At 58.8% G+C, this 21,913-nt stretch overlaps 1 protein-coding gene across 5 annotated transcripts in view; it reads left to right on the top strand.

Moving 5' to 3' along the window:
* NOL4L (nucleolar protein 4 like) overlaps window positions 1-21,913 on the top strand; it is a 126,432-nt gene that overhangs the window by 88,812 nt on the left and 15,707 nt on the right. The window contains exons 1-2 of one of the 5 annotated variants that reach the window (XM_057529633.1): window positions 2,595-2,616; window positions 11,932-12,073. In XM_057529633.1, the coding sequence (XP_057385616.1) occupies window positions 11,965-12,073 (109 nt within the window). In that variant the 5' untranslated portion in view covers window positions 2,595-2,616; window positions 11,932-11,964. Of the gene's footprint in view, window positions 1-2,594; window positions 2,617-3,628; window positions 3,780-11,174; window positions 11,382-11,568; window positions 11,639-11,931; window positions 12,074-21,913 lie in introns of those variants that run through there. The other 4 variants (XM_057529631.1, XM_007193295.2, XM_057529632.1 and 1 more) reach the window with 4 other exon arrangements.

The following is a 21,913-nucleotide window of genomic DNA, read 5'->3' as shown; positions in this document are numbered from 1 at the left end:
TGACCACTCAGCCCAGAGCCCACCTTATCTCCACCCTCAACCCCTGTCTCCCCTCCACCCCTCACCGCCCCCATCCTCTGCGTATCCTTCACCCCATCACCACCTCACTCCTTGTCTCTGGGATCCAACCAAGATTCAAACTTTGCATTTCATTGTTTTTTCTCATTAGTCTCGTGATTAAGAACAGTCAAACTAATGACAGTGAATCTTTTGAAGTGTCCAGGATACTTGTGTTATGGAGTCTCTTTCAGTATTTCTTGTCTGGTTGTTTCTTCATGATCAGATTCAGGTTAAGCATTTTGGAGGGGAGGACTTGACATGGGGAGAACATAACATAGGTAATGCTATGTTCTCTCATTGCATCCCTTCAGGAAGTAAGCACATCGTGTCAGGTGGTTCCACTTCGGGGTCTGCTGAATTTGGTCACTTGATTGGGGGGTGTATACCAGTCTCTCCATTGTGCAGGTACATGTGCCTTTTATCATTAATAAGTAATTTGTAGGGATAATTTTTTTTTTTTTTAATGCTTTGAGATGCTTGAATAGCATCCGTTCTGGTCACACTAAGATCCTGTTATTCCTAGTCACAACCTCTGGTTCCCATGGCCAGGTCCCTGCTCACGGAGCGTGCTCATTTCATATGGGAATCCGCCTGGAGGGGTTTGCTGCTTAAGAAGCTCCACAGAGCAAATGCCCTGCCAATTTTGCCATTTACAAAGGCACCCACTGTTTGCAGAGCCTGGAGGGGACATGAAGGCAGTACCGCCCCCTTAAGCAGACTAGAGCAGCCCTTCTCTGTCATGGTCTCCCACCAGACTGGGGCTGGAAGAAGAGACACATCACTGGGAGAATTAGTGGTCAAGAAACTAGGTTATGCCATTCCTTGTTGGGACCCATGCTGTGGCCACTTTAAGGAGATGCGCAAAGACACAGAGAGCAACCTACACAAGGTTACTCAAGGAGTGGCAGCTCCTGCAGGAATTAAGGAGCCGGGAGATTTCTGCAGGCTTCAGCACACATGAAAACTCACCTAATTCGCCGTGCTACTAAATAGCCAGGCTTCTCCAGGGCTCCCAACCGCTTCCTGTGTATCGAGTGGGGCTGGGGCTGTTTTATCTCAGGGATGGTAAATGAGTTCACATTTCATGCCTAGAGAAAATCACTGCTCTGCCCTCCTGGGCGTACTAGCTCTTTCTCTTATTAGTCAGAGAAGAGGTGGGTTATCTGGGTTCAATTCCACCTTTGAACGTCAGCTGGATCTGGCTTTATATTTCAAGCCCAGATGTCCACCACTGCTGTGAAATAGTGACTCAGGCTAGGAGAAGTCAAAGGTCTCTAGAAATGTGGTGGGAAGAGATGGGAAATCCTGGGCCTGAATTATCTCATTTTCAGAGTGAGGAAGGACAGTTCCCATGTTGGAAACACCCACATTTCCCTGTATGAACTGAAGATTCGTGGCCACTAATTAATTCTAAAAAATCATTATTGGTGTGTGGACGTTCAGACAATGAAGTTTCCAAACTGTCCCCCACCACAAAGGATGAGAAGTAAAGATCTCATAGAGAAAAGTGGGAAGAGTGAATTGGTTTGAAAACACATTTGATTTTAGGGATAAAAGGTGCTAATGAGTAACATGCTTAGAGCCTCTTTTAAAAACAAAGTGTGAGTTTTATACTGACAGTAAAATCTTTAGCGTGTGCAGAAGGAAGTCGGTGTGCTGTTAATCTGACGTGTTGTCATCTTTCTATTTTTCTAATGGGTGAATACTGAGCCCTGAACCTGCGGTGTTGTACTTCCGACTCGTGTCTGTAGAGGGAGCCTTGTTTACCTCGGATTGTTCACAATGCAAAGCTTTCAGTGGAAGAAAGAAAAAGGCTTTTTACAGAAAAAAAGTTGGAGGGTTAAAGGCAGTCTGTTTCAAAATTGCAAACAATCGCGGTGGCTGTCTCGTTTTCTCTTCTTCGCTGGTTTCACTGTGAATGAATTGTAGCGTAAAGTCAGTAGAAATTGCCCCTCCTCTTTGGATGCGACCAGAGGAACCAGGTGGTGGGATCGTTATTGGTTTGTTTTGTTTTGTTTTTTGGCCATTTCCTCACAGAATTCCACGAGGGCAGCTCTCCATCCCCGTTAAAGCACAAGATTTTTCTGAAGGCTGATCTGTTGGAGGGTGTGGATTTGGGGAGGGGAGAATCCGCCCTTACCCATCTTCTCTGTCGGGGTCTAATTCTGCTGTCGGGGTACGAGCGTGTTACGTTTCAGGCTGAGTCTGAGGCTGCTCAGAGGTCCAGGGTCCCCCACCCCCGCGACGCCGGGTGCGGTCTTCTCCTGCACCTCAGGTGGATGAGGTCTGTCTGCGCGGAGCACTGCGTCTCTGATCCGCGTGGGTCTTTCCCCTACTGCGATTCTGTGTCTGTGGACAGTGCGCGCCCGGGTCTGGGATGGAGCAGCATTTCTTGATGTTATCCTATTACTTCACAACTGTATCTTGCGCGTCTTAAGGAGCCCGAACTGTGTGGTCTAGAGGAGCACAATGTCCGGCGGGAGGTGGGGCAGGGAGAGAGCCGGGAGCAGGCCGGCGGCGGGCGCTGGAGATGGTTGAAATGTTTGGGTCTGACAGGTGAGCGCAGCCGGACTCTTCGGCGCCCGCCAGTGGGAAGAAGGGGAGCAGGGGAGGGTGTAAACTAAGTGGTGGGGAAGAGACAAAGGAAGAGTGAAGAGGCGAGATGGTGCGGAATAGAGGAGGGGGAGGGGAGGGGGCAGCGAATGGGCAGCAAGCCGAGGAGCCCGAGCTTGAACTTGATCGAGAAAAGGGGGGGGCCCAGAGTAGGGGGGCGGCACAGAGCCGACCACGTGCCTGTCTTTCCCAGACCTGGGTCTCGCTCTGACCGCCGGGGGGCCCAGCCCTCTGGCCCAGCAGCCCCGCCCAGCGAGGACCCGCGTCCCCGGGGAACCAGAAGACGCGCAGGGGTCGAGGACTGTCCGAAGCCCCAGGGTGCCGGGAGTTCCTAATGGTGCCCGAGTCACTTTCTTTGGGCCAAGTGTCTCCTCTTCTGGTCTGAGCGCGGAGAGCCGACCGGGCGCCCCCCCACCCCCACCCCGGACTCGAAGACTGAGTCCTCCGCGAGCTAGGGGCGGGCACAGACCCCACCGCCTTCTTTCCCGGGCTCAGACCCCGGCAAGAATCTTCCTCCAAGCGCTTCCCCCTTAAGAGAGCTCTCCCCACCGAGCGCACGGCGGCGCGTCCAGCGCGCCCTCATCCCTCCCCCCGTACCTGGCCCAGCACCCGCTCCTTCCTCCTCCTCTCCCCACCCGCCTCTCCCTCCTTTCTCCTCTCTCTGGGTGCCTCCTTTTCCTCTCTCCCCCCCTCCTCCAGTGCCCACTCCTCCCTCTCGCCCGCCCCTCCACCTCCTCCTCCTGCTGCTCCTCCTACTCCCCCAGCGTGCGCCCTCCCAGCGCTCCCCTCCCCCCGGCCCCCGCCCCGTGCCGGGTCCCGCCCCCCTCCCCCGCCTCCCCGTGCCCGGTGCCCCCCTCCCCCTTCCTCCCTCCCGGCCGCGGCGCCGCCGCCGCTGCCGCCGCCGCCGCCGCCGCTCGCCTGGGCCCTCCCCCTGGCCACCCCCGCCCCCGGGCCGGGCAGTGACGCGCCGCGGCGGTGCCAGTCCCTCTCCCCGGGCGGCCGCGGCGGCAGCAGCAGCAGCAGCTGGAGCTGTAGGGCTGTCACCGCCGCCCGCACCGCTCACTTGCCGAGCCCGACCGTCCGTCTCCGCCTCGCCTCCCGCCCAGGTACGGAGTCCGGCCCGGATCCCCGCGATCGGGCCGTTTCCGGGCCCCCGGCCGCCGCCCCCCTTCTCTCGCCGCTGTTGCCGGCCGTTGAGCTGCGGTTAGGGGGGCGGGAGGCTGGGGGGGTTCCGGGGAGGGGGACGCGGGGGAGCTTCCTGCGCCGGGGCTGAGGAGGGGGGCGCGCGGAAGCGGCTGCGCCCTAGGCGGAGTGGGCTGGGGCGGGGGGCGGGTGAGTGTGATCGAATGGGGTGGGGGCCGTGAAGCCTGCACTCTTGGAGGCCGCGGGCTGCTCGAGAGGTGTGCCCGGCCCCGAGTGCCGGGGGCCGCCGGGCGCACCCCACTCCCGGGCCGTGCGCGCCGCCGGTCCTGGGGGGCGGTGATTGTGTGCGCCGTGCCGCGGTATTGTGCGGCGGCCACACGGTTTGCAGCGGGCTCGGCACCGCGTCCCGGTGAGGAAGGCGTTCTCAGGCGGCGGGGTGGGGGTCAGGCTCGGGTTGCCGCCACCACGGCCGCAGCGAGAAGGGAAGTGGACTGTTTGGAGATGTTGAGGACGGGAAGCGTAGAGTGGCAGGGAGGGGCTCCCTGCCTCGGCGCGGGGAGTTGAGACGAGGTTTGCAGAGTTGAGCCCACTTCGGCAGGCCCCCGCCCCTCCCCGGAGCGGACCTGATGCCCCTGGCAAGTGTTCGGTCGGAGCGGAAGCTGGAGGCGTCGGCGGCCCCTGTTGGAGGGGCATTCCTTACTGAAGGGGGCACATGGGGCGGGGGCAGCTGGCCAGAGTGAGGGCGCGCGCCCGGGTTAAGTTGGATTTACACCTCCGTCCGCCGCTCTCCGCTTCTCCAAGGCTGGACACTTTTTCCGGCGGCGGGGTGGGGGAGTGCCATTCGCGTTCTTATTCCAGCCGCTCAGGTTCAGAAGTGACCCCCCTCCCCACCCCCCAATCGCACCTGGAGCTGCGTGTGCCCGAGTCCGGTCATCCCTAGCGGGCCGCGCTTCCTGGGGGAAGTTCTCACTAAGCCTCGCTAATTAGCATTATTCCTGGAGAAAGGTTAAGGTTAGAGCGTCCTTTTCCTTATCGGGAGGCCCACCCCCCTCCTCCCCATTCGCTTCTTCCTCCCTCCTCCCCAAGAGCACAAAAGCACAAAAAGAAAGTGTGAAGAGGCACTGATCAATGGAGAAGCCACAAACCCATTAATTCAAATGGAACCTTTTTGTCCCCCCCTCTAAAACATTGATTTTTCTTTCTGTCTGCTCTGAGGGGAGATTAATAACCTCCTGATTTCACCTGAAATGGTGTTTGGACTCTGTGATTTCCTCCTCTTTCTGAGAAGGATTGTGGCTTGAAATAGATCCTCCCTTGAGATAAAGCCCTACTTATCCCAGAATCAGCTGGAAACCCCAGCCTGGGCCCCTGTCCTTCGAGGTAGGGGACATGGGGAGAGGGCTGTGGGGCTCTCACGGCTCCTCAGGAGAGAGTCCTGACCAGGGGCCCTTTCTTGCCTTGCCCCCTGCTTCTGGATTTCAGGTCATTCTGGGAGAAAGACCCATTTAGGGCCCAGGCCCCAGTGGTAGTTTAGCCCCCAGGTAGTAAATTACCCCTATATTGGAAAACAATTAGGGCCTCAATGTGTCCGTGAATGAATAATATCAAGCTTAATTTAATCCCATGTCAAGGTGGGCTTGTTCTGGAGAGTCAGGGTTTGAGACAGCACCTCCTCCCACACCCTTGCACCATGGCTGGGTGCCAAGACCCCATTCAGCACCTTCCTGAGGAACAGCGGGAGCAGAGCACCCAGGGCCTTCCTCCCAGCTGGAAGGGCTGATTTGGGGAAACTTATGTGGCCTCAGTCACCCTGGGGCCATGTGGAGCTGAACTGCCCCTGAGTTGCTCAAGAACTTTTTTGTCTTGTCTGGGCCCTTTTCTTGGAAGGAAACTCCTGCAGGGGATTAGTGCAGAGTGATTTCTCTCCAGCCCTCTTTTTGGCTGGAAGAACCCTGTCTGCTGAAGCTCATCTCTCCAGCCTCCCTTTTAAAGAGACCCCTGTTTAAGGCAGGGCCTGGGGTATCAGTGAGGCCCTCGTGGTGAGGAGTGCTGGGAAAACAGCCAGTTGCCTTTGCTTGGGAAACAAAAGCCCATTTTACACTCAATACACTAGTAGGAAGGTGTTGAAAATGCTCACCCCAGCATCCAGGCACCCATGACAGCAAAGACAACAGAGCGTCCCTGTGTAGATGCGAACATGTTTCTGACAGACTCTGTGTGCGCGTGTGTGTGTGTGTGTGTGTGTGTGTGAGAGAGAGAGAGAGAGAGAGAGAGAGAGGGTACCTAGAATGTGCTAGGTGATTAGCTGTATCAGCCCTCCCCACTTCCCATTTCCCAGATGAGCCTGTATGCTTGTATGACTAGGAAGCAGAGGAGGTGTGCTGGCAGGAAGGAGTGGAGTTGTGCGGGAGTGTCCCCGGGAGGCTGGCCTCCTCCCTGGTGGCCAGGTGGGCTTGGGATGGAGCGTGAGCAGCAGCCTTGGGACCCCGCAGCTCCCAGGAGCTGTGGCTCAGACCACCCTAAGATTTCATTTGTGCTGTTCCTTCCCAACAGGGATTTGAACTCTTGTTGCCTTGGATCCTGGAGGGTTTTCTTCTTCCATTAATAAGCCATCTGATGAACTGAAGTGGTTAAGTTGGGGTCAAATGCGGTTCAGTACCTCCTTGGCATGCTCAGAAGGCTGTGTGTGTAATGCTCGCTGACATGGAGACAAGGGGGGGGATTGCCTCGCACTGAAGAATTTCCAGGACCTGGAAGGGGCCTGCAGGTGTTCCAGAAGGAGGTGCTCACTTTCTCCATCTTGGTGCCCGCCTGCTTGGGTTAGAGCCGGTGCCACGGCAACTGCCTTGAGCCTGGTGGTCTTTCTGGCAGGAGCTTCAGCCTCTCATCAAACAGACCCCAAGGGCTGGACAGAGAGGGGCTCTGTTTCCTGCCTGGCCCATGCCTGCCTTCCACCCCTCCTCTGAAACACACACCCAAGGCTCCTGGTCAGGGCTTACGGCTCACAACTGCACTAAATTCACAACAAATCCTCCTCCTTTGCTCTCTCAAAGCAAGGGGTAGAGATAGAGTTACAGCTCTGAGGAAAGGCCTGGAAAATGTTGTGGAGGCAAAGCCCAGGATCCCTGTCCTGGAGGATGCAAATGGCTCAACTTCAGAGGCACCAGGAACCCAGTTCCCGAGAAAGTGACCCCAGTTGTAAAATAATCAGGTTACTGATAGCACCTGCCCCTGGTTACACGCCATGGATACAGGCGCGTTTCCACCATTTCCCCTCTGGTCTCCCATTTTCTCCTCCTCCTAGGCTGGGCAGCGCTTGGTGCTATTGCTTGCAGAGGAGGAAGGGCCTCAGAACCTGGGTGGAGAGAAACTGAACCTGCCCGTGAATTTTGGACTACAGATAAGAGCAGGGAGGGTTTGGTCGGCTCCTCTCCTTCTGCCCAGAGTCAGGGCTGCCAGATTGGGGTGTGTCCCAGGGGCTGTCTGGGTGCTGTCTGCCTACCCCCTCTCCCCACCCCAACTCTTGTGTTCCCTTTTCAGAAGGGCATTTGACCTGATCGCCCTGTGACCCGCAAGTGGCTCAGGTCCTTTGGTGCCTAATAAATGATGGACTTTTGTCAACAGGTGGGCAAGGCTGCAGGCTTCAGGGTGTCCGAAGGTAGAGGTAAAAGGAGCCGGGGGTACTGGCTGGCCAGTCACGTGGGGTCTAGGGAGAGGGGACCTGGAAGTAATGGATTGTACACACTCTTATTTTCTAATGAAAGTTTCACTGAAGTTTGTTTAAAGAAAGAGAAATTAGTAGGCTGAGTTCCCTTGAGATTCCAGAGGGAAAAGCAAGAAGTGCCCGACTTGTGACCTCTGGACCCAGCCCCTCATAGCCTGCGCTGGCATCTCCCGCAGGTCCCTCAGGCCCGGCTGTGCCCCCCTCTGCTCCTCGTCGATGGGCTCTGAACTGTGTACTGGTAATTGCCTGTGTAATTGGGCTGCTCCTGGAGCCTGGGCTCAGTGTGAGCCGGTGAGGTTACAGTCTGCCCTCTGCAGCTGGGGGCTCTGCTGTAGCAGGTGGGTGGCAAAGAGGGCTTGGGAAGCCTTCTCTCCCAGGTCAGCCCTGGAAGTGAGGGTGTGGGAGCTAATTTTGATTGGAACTTAGAGTTTGGTGGGTTTTTTAAGTTAGGTTTAATAAGTTTGATTTCTCACTTAAAAAATTGCTGTATCAGTGGTGTCAGAAGCTTAGCTAGAACCATCACCCACAAAACAGGGATTCATGTGGCAGAACCCTGGGGGTTGTAGGAACACTCGCTGGGGAAAGCTTGATGGTCAGTAGATAACTGGAGAGGGGGTTCCCCAGCCCCCTTCTCTCTCTGCCCTTACAAGTGTGTCAGAATTTTTCTCTGTCCTTCCCTAAATAACAGGGCCCTGGAGGAAAGGAGCCCTGCCACAGTCTCGGTGCCCCTAACATAACACCAGCACATAGTAGATGCTCCATAAGTGCGCGTCGACTCATTGACGAGAGTGAGCTGGGTGTGGGTATGGATGTAAATATAGCTTCGTCTCCCATGGAGTTTCCTTTGGGTCTCGCCCTGAGACACTTTGTTGTTAAGGAATCTGATTCTTTCGGTTGAAGGGAGGAAGTGTGGTGAGGGGGCCCCTCGGTGTGGTGGACAGTGAGGTGGGCTCTGGGCACAGACTGCCTGGGTTCAGATCCCAGCTCTGCCACTAGCTACGGTGCCCTTGGGCAGCTGAGGCAGGTCTCCAAGGGGCGGGCACCAGATCTGGAGATAGGCCTGACACGGGTGCCTGCTTTCTCTATGGGGCTGTTGCGAGGAAATCTCATAAAACCCCTGCCGCAGAGCCCCTCACGTGTGGGCACTGGGTGCTCTTCGTTATCGGGTGATTGCAACTCAGTGTAAAATTTAGCCCACCTCTGCCCAGTTTGACCTGTCAGGGCAGGGAGAAGTGGAGGGGGGCCATTTTGGCGGATAGTTAAGTGATCTGAGCCAGAGAAACCTGAGGCTCTGCATGGGGGCGCCTGGCAGCTGCAGGAGGGGGTTGCCGCCCGGCAGCAGCCAGGGTCCAGGTTTCACATGGTCTCCATTCAGGAACTGTGTTCAGCGGGTCCAAGTCCCTGATTGTCAAACTGTTGCCGCGTCCTCATTAAACACCGGTATCATGCCAGGCAATTCAGCCAATTTGACTGGTCTCGCTGGCCTTGTCCAGAGAGCATAGAGCCTGGTCCCCGCTCTTGGAAGGACTTAAGGTTTTCTTGGGGAAAGAGAGGGCAGAGAGCCGCTGTGCTGCCTGCTGCAGCTGAGTTCTGTGCCTGCCTAAGTGCCAGGGCTGATGGTACAGGCAGGCAGAGGGTGTAAGGAAAGGAACGATGGAGACTGAGCTGGAGTTGATGGAGCCAGGGGGACGTGCGTTTGGAGTTTGGGTTGTGGGGCGCCGAGGCAGTGCAGGCGTTCCAGGTGAGCGGCAGGAAGGAGGGTGCGTCTGGGCCTTCAGACGCTCTGGCTCTGCCGCTTGTTAGCTCGTGACCTTGGGCAGGTGCCTTCACCCCTTGGAGCCTCAGCTTCCTCATCTGTAGAATGGGGCTGATAACTACACCTACCCAGTGGGCCTGTGGTGCACTTGGCACCTGATAAACATTGGCTTCTGTTGTTACTATTTTAAATGCTTGCCAAGTGGAGCTAGAATGTTGGGAGCCTTCAGCGCTGCACCCAGCAGTTCTGACTTTTCCTTGCTTCTCAGTGAGAACCTGTGTGTTTATGGAACACTCCTTTCTCTGAGCTGAGGATGGTTGCCCAAGATTATGTGCCCCTGAGGAGGGGACACCCCCGTATGGCTCCACTGCCCGCCGCTCACCCATCCCCCGGCCCCTGTGGCCTCCGGGCTGCTTGCTGGAACCCACCAGCACGTGCCAGTCGTGGTGCACTCCCCACGTGGACCCCCCCTCAGCAACCTCCCTCACTTCTGCAGGCCTCTGCTCTGCTTGTCCCCTGACCAGTGAGGCTCTTCTTGGCCACCCTGGCAAACACAGTCCTGCAGGCCCCTCTCCCCTCTTGTTCTACTTTATTCTGCTTTACTTTGTAGCCCTCATCGCCCCCGGTATTAGGAGTTTTTCTGCTGATTGTCCATCTCCCCCACTGGACAGTGAGCACCAGGAAGGCCAGGAGTTGTCCACAGATGAATTTTCCAGCATCTAGAAAGGTGTTGGGCACATAGTAGGTGTTCAATAAATACTTGTTGAGTAAATGGACGGAGCATTTTGAATAGGTGTTACTCCCAGATGTGAATAGAATGCTTGGTCCTTTAAACCGTGAGTGTTTCGACAATACCCAAGAGCCAGGAGAGGGCCTTCCTGCTTCAGCAGGGACTTCAGGTCATACCCTGAGCACAGTGACCCCTGGGCAGCCAGGAAGGAGCCAGGGCCCCAAGCGAGGATGGCCCAGTTCCTGGCTCCCAGAACCTGTATGGCCCTACCCCTCCAAGGGTCCTTCTCCCCACCTGCCCGCCATCCCTCACTCTGGGTCCTGTCCTGTTAGCGTAGGAAGAGTCGTGTTGCCCTTTGTGCAGAGAGAACCTTTTGAACGTGTGTCTCTCCCTCCGGGTGTGAGAACACAGTCTGAGTGAGTGTGTGAGTGAGCGTGCTTTCACCCAGGGAAGGCTGTGGGTGCGCGTGCTTGTGTATGAGGAGCAGGGCGGCCTGTGGGAGGGAAGCAGAGTGCGTGCGTGTGTGGGGAGAGGGCACGAGAGCACATGTGGTCCCCGTCCCCTGAGGCTCTGGGCGTGCTGCGTGGGGACCCCTGAGCTGGGCGGAGCTGGCGTTCTGGCCCGGCTTGCGTCCTCCTGATTCAGCCGCAGAGGGTGCACACTCGTGCTGCACAGAAGCTGTAAATTCCAGGAAACTCCCTGCCAGCCGGGCTGGTGGGGGAGGGAGTGAGGATAATCCACGCTGGTTCCCTAGCACTTGGAGAGCAGATGTGTCTGCCTCGGACAGCAGCAGAAGAAAGTTCAAACCAAAGTGTGTTTGCTCGCTGTAAAAGAGACCTCTGTGAGGGGCCCCTGGAGGGAGGCCTTTGGGGGGTAGTGCTCTGCCAGAGGTCCTTACTGGGGGCCCACAGAGGCCATTGTATCTTGCTGGGGGAGGGGAAGGGGCAAAGCCAGAGCTCCAGGGTGTGGGAGCCGCTGGGTCATCTTTCTTGCGTTTTACAGCCAGCTCCCAAACACAGTTGCTTGCTGCCCCTGAAAGAGGCTGGGCCAGGAGGAGGTGGGGTCCCTTCCCACTGGAGGGCTGGGTTGAAGGGGCCCCGCCCCGGGGGTTCCCGGATGACTGGCCAAGGGCTCACTGAAGCCAGCGAGGGGAGAGGAGGCAGGCGTGGTCCTCTCCAGCAGGCCCTCCGGCTGTTTGGAAGGCCCTGGCGGCCCCCCAGGCCCTTGAGCCGAACCCCCTTTGCGGTCAGATCCGAACCCTCGCCTGCCCCACCCCCTTCCTTCTCTATACTTCTGGGGCTGGCCTTTTCAGCTCTGGAAGCCGCCCAAGAGCATATCTTTGAAGCACAGCAAAGGTTAGGAAGGAGGAAGACAGAAATGTCCTCTGGGCTGGGGGAGTGGGAGAAAGGAATTCCATGCATGCTCCACGGGAGTCGGGAAGCAGGCGTGGTGGGCGCGATCAGCCTGGCCTCGGTGGTGCCCGGCATGTCCTGCTGCCCACTCCTGCTCGCCTGGCCCTGCGTGGAGTGAGCCCTCGTCCGTGGGCTGTGGGCAGGGAGTGGGGAGCAGTGGCCCTTGTTTACAGCGGTTGCTTCAGCCTTGGCTCACAGGGGTAAGAGCCAGGCCCTGCGATCCGCCCCTACAGGATGCGAAACCTCGTAATTGTCTTCAATTACAGACAGCGCCGGCCCTCAGCCCCGGCTTCCGACAGGAACCAGAGCCCAAGCCACTTCCATGGGAGGGTAGGGGGAACGACCCAGCCCCCACTGCAAGGTTTGGGGGCGCCCTACGGCCTTTGGGGGCACCTCCAAACGCCCACAGGCCCTGGGGTTCACCCAGAATGCTGCCGAGGGGCTGCAGAGAGCCCGTCCCTGTTGAACGCCCACCTTCTTTGTCCCTGATCAGGATGAAACTTCTGTGAGCAGTGAAGATTTTGATATGAACGACTCCACATGGATGTCAGCTGACCCACACCTGGCCTCCAGCCTGAGTCCCAGCCAGGAGGAGAGGATGCGGAGCCCGCAGAACCTCCACAGCCAAGAGGACGGTGAGTGTCCCTTTGTGGCTGGTGGGGGAGGGGCTGTGTCCCCGCCTGCAGGGTCCTAGGAATCCCTGGGGGGGGGGTAGGAGGGTGGGGGCAGGGGTAGAATCTGGGCTGGAGCCTCTGGGGGCGGCTGGGCCCAGGCTGACAGCTGCCCCCAGTATTCTCAGCGTCTCCACAGGCCCCACTGCCCCAGCCCCTAATTCCGGGGAGAGCAGTTGTTCCTCCCAAAGGTGAAGGGCTCAGAGCTCTTCGGGGATTGGCAGCCTGATGGTGTCCTGCCTGTTTGCTCTGATGCTCACGGGCTGGTGGGATATGGATTTCGAAGTTATCACGGTTCAGGTCTGGGAAGGTTAACAGTGTGCCTGACCCGGAACAGTCCAGCTGCCCAGTAACGAAAGCAAGAGCTGGGCTTCTGTGGCCTGGATTTGAGGCTACAGGACCAGGGTCCCTGCCTTTCCCCTGGTGAGCGAGCAGGCAGTGCGCTTGTCCACGTGTGTGCCCGGCCCCTTGGGATGAGAGGTGGTCTGGTGAGGAGCTGCCCAGACTGCCCCGGCCCTGGCCCCCGTCACCCGCCAGGGCCTGCCAGCCACCCTTCTCTTGCCTGCCTTGGAACACAGGCTCCTTTCTTGGGGTGGGAGCGCTGGGGTCAGAGTCAGACCCCAGAGGTCCACTCTGGCGCTCCCACGCTGAGACCCGGGGCTGGGCTCTGGGACTCCAGTGCCTGCCTCAGTTAGATGCAGCTGTGGGCGTGGGGTGGCACCTGTAGTCAGAGCGTCCCGGTTGGGCAGGGCTCTGCTCTCCCAGAGGAGGTGATTGGGGGTGGGGGATGAGCTGGAGAGAACTGGGGTGTAGAGCTGCAATTAGGAGGGGTCGAAGGTCGGGGCCTGGAATGTGGGCGGGAGGTGCAGGGTTAAAAAGGGGTGTAATGTTAACTCTGTGAAACGGGTTAGCCTTAAAGAGTAAATAAGGGGTAGGAGCCTTGCAGTTTGGGTCAAAGTTCGTCTCCATGGCGGAACCCGCGTGCCTGCCTCCCCACAGCCCTCCCAGGCCTGAATCCGGCTTTGTCTGCGAGGAGACCCAGCCCGGAGGCCGCTGGGGTGGCTGTGCCTGGGGCTGGGGAGCCCAGGGTGTGGTTCTGTGAGGAGTGGGGTGCGAGGCTGCTGGGAAAGAAAAGGCTTTTGTCCCTTGACGCCTCATGAGGTCAGCACGACCCCCTCGTGCTGCGAGCCTCCCAGACCGATACCGCCTTCCAGCTCCAGCGTTCCCGCGGGTGGGGAGCCGAGTGTGGGCAGCGCACGCTGTCGGGGGGCTCTGGGGCCGGGACATGCCCAGCAGCTGACCTCCCGCCTCCTCTGAGCTGATTGAGGGCCACAGCCAAAGACCACACCGAGGGCCACACCAGCAAAGCTCAGCCCAAGGCTGTCAGTTACACCTTCCCAAGAAGGATCCAGTGCATTTATTTTTAAAAACCCCACAGTAGTATGACTGAATGGGGACCATAGTCCCCCAACTCATTCTCCAAAAACTTGGGTTATTGTTGCTTACAACCACCCTTCGGCGGGGAGAGGGGTGGGGGGGGGTGTCTCATCTCTGTCAGAGACACTCTCCAGGGAGATGTGGTGATTTGGGGGGGCCTCCAGGATCAGGTAGCAGAAGGGAGTGCTTCTGTGGGGTTGACAGGGCTTCCTCAGCCACGGAGGCTAATGGGGTCAGTGTGTCCCGCAGCCGGTCCCGCAGGAGCCAGGTGGGGGCGCCAACCCGGGTGTGTGTCGTCACACATGTCCCCCACCCCTCCAGCCGCCCAGGTCCCTCCTGACTGTGGGTGCTGGCGCCAACCCGGGTGTGTGTCGTCACACGTGTCCCCCACCCCTCCAGCCGCCCAGGTCCCTCCTGACTGTGGGTGCTGGCGCCAACCCGGGTGTGTGTCGTCACACATGTCCCCCACCCCTCCAGCCGCCCAGGTCCCTCCTGACTGTGGGTGCTGGGGCCGGGGCAGGCTGGCCCGCTGACAGGACGAGGGTGTTTATCAGGGCAGGCAGCCAGAGCTGGAGACAGGGAGGATGGTGTTGACCACGATACCATCGATTTAATTATTTCATCAGAGGCTGTGTCTGGAGGCTGTGGGTTGATGTGCTGGCCGGAGGCCGACCCAGACCCAGTGCAGGGGGTCGCAGGCTTTGAGGGACCGGCTGGCTTGGTCTCTGCTGCCCTTCTGGTCCTAGATCTGGTGGTGACTCCCGTGTCTGTCCAGACCAGTGGGCTCCCAAAGGTGGGCGCAGACCCGGCCTGGAGTCCTTGGCCAGCCCTCCAGCCCTCCCTGTGAAGGTGCCTGCAGTGTAGACATGAGCTGAGATCCCACTCCCATCAGTGAATCGGTGGGAGACCGTTGGGGGCTTCAGGGTGTTCTCATGTCCCCTGTTGTTAAAGAAGGCCTGGGCAGGGACAGGCCAAGCAGGGGCTCTGTGTGCATCCAGGCACAGCCCTCCATGGTCTCCACTCCCTGCTCATGTGCCTTCATCCAGAAGCTTCCCCGACGCCACCGACCCCCAGGATGGCTTGGTGCTTGGTCTCTGGCCCTCGGTCCTCCATCTGGGGTCCTCAGTCTGAGGCCCCCACTGTGAGCTCTGCAAGGGGCGGACCACGTGGATCTTGCTCTCTGCTCCGTCCCCGGTGACTCTGGCTGCATGCCTGGCACGTCATAGGGGCCTGCTGAATGTTTGTTGCCCGAATGAATAAAGGAACAAACATTTATTGAGGCCTACCCCCAGCACACCATCCAGAGGGGAGAGAGGTCTGCCCCCGCCAAGTCGGGTTCTTTGTTCCTGATGATACCCCCGGTCTGAGCACCTGGGTCTTTTCCTTTAGCCAGAAAGTGGGGGGACTCCCAAGGCCGTGCCAGGGAGCAGCATCCCACCCCTGCTGGTCAGGGATACAGCCAGAGCATTTCAAGAAACCAGGCAGTTTGCACAGATTCACACCTGTTGGTGGATGTGTTGGGGCCCTCCTCTTCCTCCAACACCTCCTCCTCCCCCTTTTTCAAATTTTAGCAAAGGCAGATAAGGGCTGGGCCTTGGCAGGGCAGGTCCCATGGCTGAGACCAGGAATGAATCAGGCCAGTTCTCACTCCTGGGAGCTTGTCTGACGTTCAGCAGGTGTGGGAGTGTGCTTGCCACGAACACAAACACGGTTGTGCTTTTGTCCCCAAGCCTGCCACTGCCTGCGAGGCCTCACTTCACAGATCTCTTTCACGGGTCCCGTTCCTGGCTTCTTGAAATCACAGCATCGGGTGCTTTGGCCGGGGAACCCCATGGTGTTTCCTCATTGGCGGCTGGAGCTGCTGTGGGTGAGCACAGGGCTCTTGTCCCGTCTCAGGGGAGGGAACTGTTGATCAGTGAGAGAACTGGGGTGATCTGGCCAGAGTCGGGAGGGGTTGCCAAGGCTGCTCCCCTCCTCTTTCCTCTTTGGCAGGCGTCGAGGTCCTGTGCGAGGTTCCCCAGAAGATGGGCACGGGAACCTGGGAACCAGAGGAGGCTGTCCCCCCAGACTCAGAGCACTACCTCCTCTGAGTCGTGATCCAGGGCTGAGTGACCCAGGCCGTTCCCACCACTGCCTGCAGTCTACGTACAGCCAGGTCCCCTCCAGACCCGCCACTAAGCCCCGGCTGAGGCTTTGGGCTTTCTTTTGAGTCCACACAGAGCCCTGGTCTCATCACAGGTGCCTGGAAAAACACCCAGGAGGTGCATTTTGGGGGTGGAGAGAAGGACAGTTGGAAGAAGCCAACTGTTGAGACCCTGTCCAGAGACACGGTGGTCTGGCATTGACTTAGGACCAAACAGCACACCCATCTGTAGTTATGCCCCATCAGTGGGATTATCTGTTTGATGACCGTCTCCTCCCCAGATACCGACTAAGCACCCTGAGAGCCAGTTCCCTGGTGCCCAGCATAGCACCTGGCACAGAGCAAGTGGGGGGGAGTGTCTGTTAGATGAATAAGTGAAAGAGGGCCCAGGCCGGGCAGGTGAGCCAGCAGGCTGCTGGATGTCAGATGCATGGCCAGGCCAGGGCCCTCTCCTTCCATTTCCCCTTGATGTGCTTCACCAGGCCTCTTGCTCTGCCTCTTCCTGAGCGGAAAATGTGAGGCCTGGCCTCCAGAAGGGATGCGGGGGGTGGGGAGTGGACATTACTCACCTTCCGGGCAGACAGGAAGTCACCGCCAGGGCAGAACCGAGGGTCCTGCTTCTGTCTTCCTGCAGGGTCATTGGGGTTTGCTGGGCAGGAGCTGTGAGGCATCTGGGGGACCTCTTGTTTGTGCCTCTCAGATGAGAGTCTCCTCCAGCCTTGGGCCTCTGGGACCCACTAGACCTCGGAGCTTCCCTCCCTCCAGGGACATGGTGTCAGCACTTTCTGCCTTCAGACTGGACGTCTGGAGTCTCTCCTCCAGTGGCCATCACCACGTCATGAGGCTGGACCAAGGCACTGAGGGTCCTGGCTTAAGCCTTTGGTTCTTTCAGGGCTCTCCACCAGTTTTGTCACATGAATATCAAGCCCTGTGGCCTGGGAGGCTGATAACCCCTCGCCCCTTCAAGGAACCTGCAGGAGAGGGACAGGCACACAGAACGTGGGATCCCCGCCAGGTTGTAAGCTTTCTGAGGGCAGGAGATGTGTCTTTGAAGAAACGTATCTTATTTTTTACCTTATTTCACAAGTATTACATTCATTGTAGAAAACAGAAAAAAAACAGGAGCAAAAAAAAAAATGACAGTCAAAGTTACCAATGTTACCAGCGCTATTTTTCTTAGTCTTTTCTGTGTATATAATCAAAGTCTTTTCCTTTAAAAAAAAAAAAAAGGTGGGGGGAGGGATCGTGTAGTGTTGGACCCACGTTTTTTTCCACACGGTGTCTCGTCTCTCCCCATCGCTGATATGGCATTTTTAAAGGTTGTCTGGTCATCCCAGTGACTGAAGGTCCCATTCCTGAGCCCACTGTTTGCTCAGCTCTGCGCTGGTGGCAGGTTGGCTGCGACCCTGTGGGCTCAGAGCTGTGACTAGGCCTGACCTGCAGAGGGAGAGGTAACTTGCCCAGACTCCAAGTGGCCGCAAGGGTGTCTCTGACTCCAGAGCCTATGTTTGGGCCACTCATGGGGAAGGACATCCCAGCCCCCCTTTTCTGTTGTCACAAACAGTGTGGCACGGAGCAGCCTCAGGGCCGAGTGTCCTCTTCTGGGCTTTATCCCCAGCCCTCAGCTCAGAGCAGGTGCCCAGCAAACGGCTCTTGAGAAGCTAGTGGCAGAGACGGGCAACCAGCGGAAGCCTGCGGAGGAGGCTGCGTTGTGATGTCGAAGGCAGGTGTTCAACAGCCTGGGAAGCTTGGGCAGCACGTCAGGAGGAGGCTGGGAAGGGAGAAAGATACTGCATGCCAGGGTTGGGGATTTCCTGGGTCACATGTCTCCAGAAGCTCCTTGTGGCCCCAAGCTTCAGCCAGGAGAGAGGGCCCAGGCCAGGCGAGGGGCTGGCATGCAAGGGATTCGGGAAGAAGGAGAGAGGTGAAACCGCCTCTGTGGGCCCAGGGTCTCTCCCGGACACGGCCCCCTGCCGGCGGCCCCTGGCACCTTGCCGTGGCTCTCCCGAGCAGGTCCTGGCCTGCCCTGGTCCTGCAGTGTGGTCTTAAGCAAGTTGTTCATCTCTGATCCCTGGCTGCTGTGTGTAGCGTGGCCTGCGTGACTGCAGCCATTAATCCTGGTGTGTCGCAGGAGCCCTTTGTGAGAAGACCAAGGCTTCCTGCCTCCTGGCTCTTGCTGCCCTTGGGTGTGGCGCTCCACTAACCCAGACACGCAAACTGGGCAGCAGCAGGGGCGGTCACCTGGGGAGCAGGTGTGTGACTTACTTGCCCAGGGCTCGGTATTTACAGCAGTGCCGCCTCCCCTGTCCTCACCCACCTGGGCCTCTCTCCCCAGTATCCACGGAGGGTGGGTCTGCAGGGGGAGTGTGCCCTAACCCCAGCCACGGTGAGCCAGCCCAGGCTAGATTCTGCCTCTGCTTTCTCTCTGCTGTGTGGCCTGGGGCCAATCCCTCCCCGTCACTGGATGGCGGGGTGGGGACTGGACAGTGTGTGGACAGGGAAGGCTGGGTGAACGGAGATGGGATCATTTCCTCTCAGGTGGCCAGGCAGCTGCAGGAGGCTCTGCTGAGGAGCCGGAGGCTGGGGTCCGTGGCCAACTGGCACTCATAGGCTGAGGGGGCGGTAGGTGGGTCAGGAGTCCGCCTCACTTTACCCCATCCACCCGACCCTTCACTGCCCCACACGGTCCAGTCCTGTCTCCTCATCCATCCAGGTCTTTCTTGATCCCTTCTGCCCACTGCGCCCTGTGGGGTTCTGACCACGGCTTTCTTTACAAGCTCGCGGCTTGGGCACCCACAGCTTGCTCTAGCATCTCCTGAGTTCCTGTCCCACTCACCACCCACACGTGCCAGGGCCTGTTGGGGGACCTTACGTCTCCCAGGATCCTGCTCCCTGATCTGCAAACCCCAGACCCGTCCCAAGCTCCCACACTGATGGGCAGCCCCACGGGCAGCTGCAAGGTAGCTCTTCTGTCCAAGGAGAAGGCGCCCGGGCAGCAGCTTAGCTCCTGTGTGCTGGCCACTGTGCCGGGCACTGAGGATGCCACGGGAGTGTTCCCGGCCGGGGGTGGAAGCTGCTGGTGCAAGGGAAGAGGCAAGAGGCTGTACTGCGAGTGGGGTTGGGGCCAGGCCAGGCAGGCTCGGAGACAGTCGCCCGCGTTACCCCTGAGCCTCGGCCACTTCTCATGTTCTCTGCGCATGGCACCCACCCTCCCACGGGCCCACCCCTGCGGTTGGAGCAGCTGTCTCCCCAGCCGGGGCCCCAGGGCTTCACAGCCTGCTGCACCCTGCTCACTGTGGACCTGACCCTCGTGCTTGGGCATCCTCCCTGGTCACCGTCACACGGGGGGAGGACTGTGGCCCCTTCACAGTGGCCTCCCTGGGATGGCTTCCCACAGTGGGCTTTTAAACTGAGCCTCCTCTCCCCCACGCCTGATCTTGGTCCTGACTCCACCTTTCTCAGGTGAGACTGGAAGCTGTGTCTGGGCCTCATTTTCTGGCTACAGGTCACATACTCCCTCCTTCTAGAGCAGTAGCTATTTGCTCCTATTCAAGGCTCCAAACATCCGCACCGGGTGGAGAGAGGCAGTGGCAGCGGCGGCCTCCTGCCCCCGCCCCCCAACCCCAGAACTAGGGCCCAAGCCCTTCCGGGGATTGGCCGTGGGCCACCCTGCCAGGCCCGGGTCACAGGAAAGTGTCCATCATCAGCTGGGCTGCAGGCGGCACAGACAATGCTGGGCTGTCCTGGCCTCCTGCCGCTGCGGGGTAAGGGAGGCCGGGAGACAGCACCGAGAGATCCCTTTATCCCCGGAGCAGGCCAGGCCTGCACAGCCCTGGCCTTGTGCAGGCTGCCAGGGTCTTAGGCCCTCACAGGCCCCCAGACGCCTGGTGGGGGCATAGGGCAGGACACGCTCTAGGGCCCTAGAGGTAAAGTTCACCTGCTGAGAAAGGGAGAGGGAGATCCCCCCCGACACCTGGAAGATTCGCCTAGGCCTGCTGAGCCATCGGGGTGTCAGAGCCCTGCTCCCACCTGCCCCCTCCCCCGCCCAGGACATGTGGAAACCCAACTGCCTCTTGCCCCTCTGTGAAGGCAGGCCTGCTGTGCTGGAGAGGAGGCCAGGGGAGAGGTGTGTCGGAGAGGCATTGCCACCCGAGTCTGTCCACAGGCGACGTTCCCAGGAACCAGGAAGTGGCCAGGCCCACGCTGGCGTGATCACTCTGACCTAAGGGCTGGGATGCACTGAACCCAGACGGGCTTCCTGGCCGGCTGGCAGAAGGCCTGCCAGGCCCTCAGAAGCCACACACAAGCACACAGGCTCTGGGGCTAGGGCCCTGCCCCATGAATCATTCACACATGGTTGCCCGAAGTGGCTCTCTTTACTCTCAGAACACATCATTTGTTTTGGGGTTGGGGTGACGGGGTGCAGGGGACCTCTCAGCTAGAGATTTGCACACTGAATTAGCCTTGAGGGCTCACTGCCTGTGTTTGGCCTTGAGGGTGGGGCCAGGGAGACTGTCGGGCCTGGGAAGACATAGACCCAGGCAGTCCATGTTGGGAGTGTTTTCCCCCGGGGCACAATGGGCCAGGATATGTTGGGGAGGGCAGGCAGAAAGTGGGACAGTGGCAGGGGTGCGGGCTGTCCCATAGTACAGATGGGCAAATCGAGGCCAAGAGAAGAAAGAGCATGAGGGGTGGGTGCTTCGGGGAATCAGGCAGCACTGGGGCTCATCTGTGCTCTTCCATTCACTCTGTGTGACAGCCGATGACTTCCCTCTGGGATCCTCTGGTTCCTTCATGATGTCTGTTCCGGGGGGTGGTTGTGCAAATCAGGCACAATGAGTCTGCCCGGCGCCTGCCACATACTTGGTGTCCACACCCCACCGAAGGCGGCGCCCGCCCCCAGTGCCCCGCCGCCAGCCCTGCTCAGGCCACCTGCCCCAAGACCCCAACTCTCATCTGCAACTTGGACACCTCTCTAGGGGCTGAGACCCCAGGGTCCCTGCACTGAGCAAAATGATTTCAGTTTTAGGGGGAAATCACAAAAATCTGGGTCTGCGCTAACATGGGAGCCACAGACCGCTATCGAAAAGGGCTCGTGCAAATTGAGGTGTACCGTGTAAAATACACACTGAGTTTCAAAGACTTTGTATGAAAAAAGGATGTAAGGTATCTCAGATTTAACATGTTATTAATTATTAGTTGAAATGATACTATTTTGGATATATTGGGTTAAATAAAGTAGTTTATTAAAGTTCATTCCACTTGTTTTTTTTTTTTTTTTTTACATTTTTTAACGTGGCTACTAGAAAACTGACAATTCCGTAGGTGGCTCGCATTAAGTTTCTGTTGGACAGCGCCGCTCTGGACTCTGAGGGCCTCAGGTGTTGATACCAGCTTCAGGAATGAGTCATAAAAGGGCAGGAAGGTGGATGCTGTGGAATAGAGGTGCTGGGGGTGTTAGGGCGCAGGAGTGGAGCCGGGATGGGGAGCAGGGGCTGGGCCAGGCCTTTGGAACCACAGGGATGGAGCGGGGTAGCGTTCAGGAGGGGCAGCTAGGTGGGCAGCGGGGTCCGAAGGCAGACTGTGGGGCAGATGCCCGGTGTGGCCCCACCGCCCAGGATGGTGGGGTCCCAGTGACACCGCCTCACCCAACTCCTCGGTGTCCCCCGTTTGACCCCAGGGCCCTCTTCCGGGAGGAAGAGCAGGGTAAGCCTGCCAGGAGCCTGGTGCTCCTGGGAACTATGCATCATGTCAACACAGCCTGGCCACTGGCCTTTGTCAGAGCGGAGGCCAGCCCTGGCGAGGCGCGCACCCCAAATTCAGAGCAGAGTCAGTGCCCCCGGACTGCAGCCCGAAGCCACGTGGCAGGGGGGAGGAGGGGCTGGCTCTTCCACATCCTGGGGGCCGCCAGGCCGCGGTGGGGCTGCGGCTCCAGCACTCTCCCCTCCCCCCCTCCTCCGGGCCCACGTCCTGTGTGTGTGAATTATCGACGCCCCCTCCTCTCCCCTGCCTGGAAGCCCGCCGAGGAGGGGGTGCTTCCTGCGGCAGCCCAGCCGCACCTCTGGCCACAGCGGGCAGCCTGCAGCAGGCACTCCGGGCTGGTGGGGCCGTACGCCCGGCCCGTGGTCCCAGGGCCAGTGGACCTTCGCGCTCTTGCCCAGCCCTCCTTGGGAGCCTGCGAGGGTCGCCCCTGGGAGAGGGCGCCGCTGGCTGTGGCCCCAGAG

The sequence above is a fragment of the Balaenoptera acutorostrata genome, chromosome 15 (genome assembly GCF_949987535.1).
Source record: "Balaenoptera acutorostrata chromosome 15, mBalAcu1.1, whole genome shotgun sequence".
NCBI classification, from domain to species: Eukaryota; Metazoa; Chordata; class Mammalia; order Artiodactyla; family Balaenopteridae; genus Balaenoptera; species Balaenoptera acutorostrata.
Note: the sequence above shows the minus strand (reverse complement) of the source record. Positions and strands in the feature narration are given on the sequence as shown.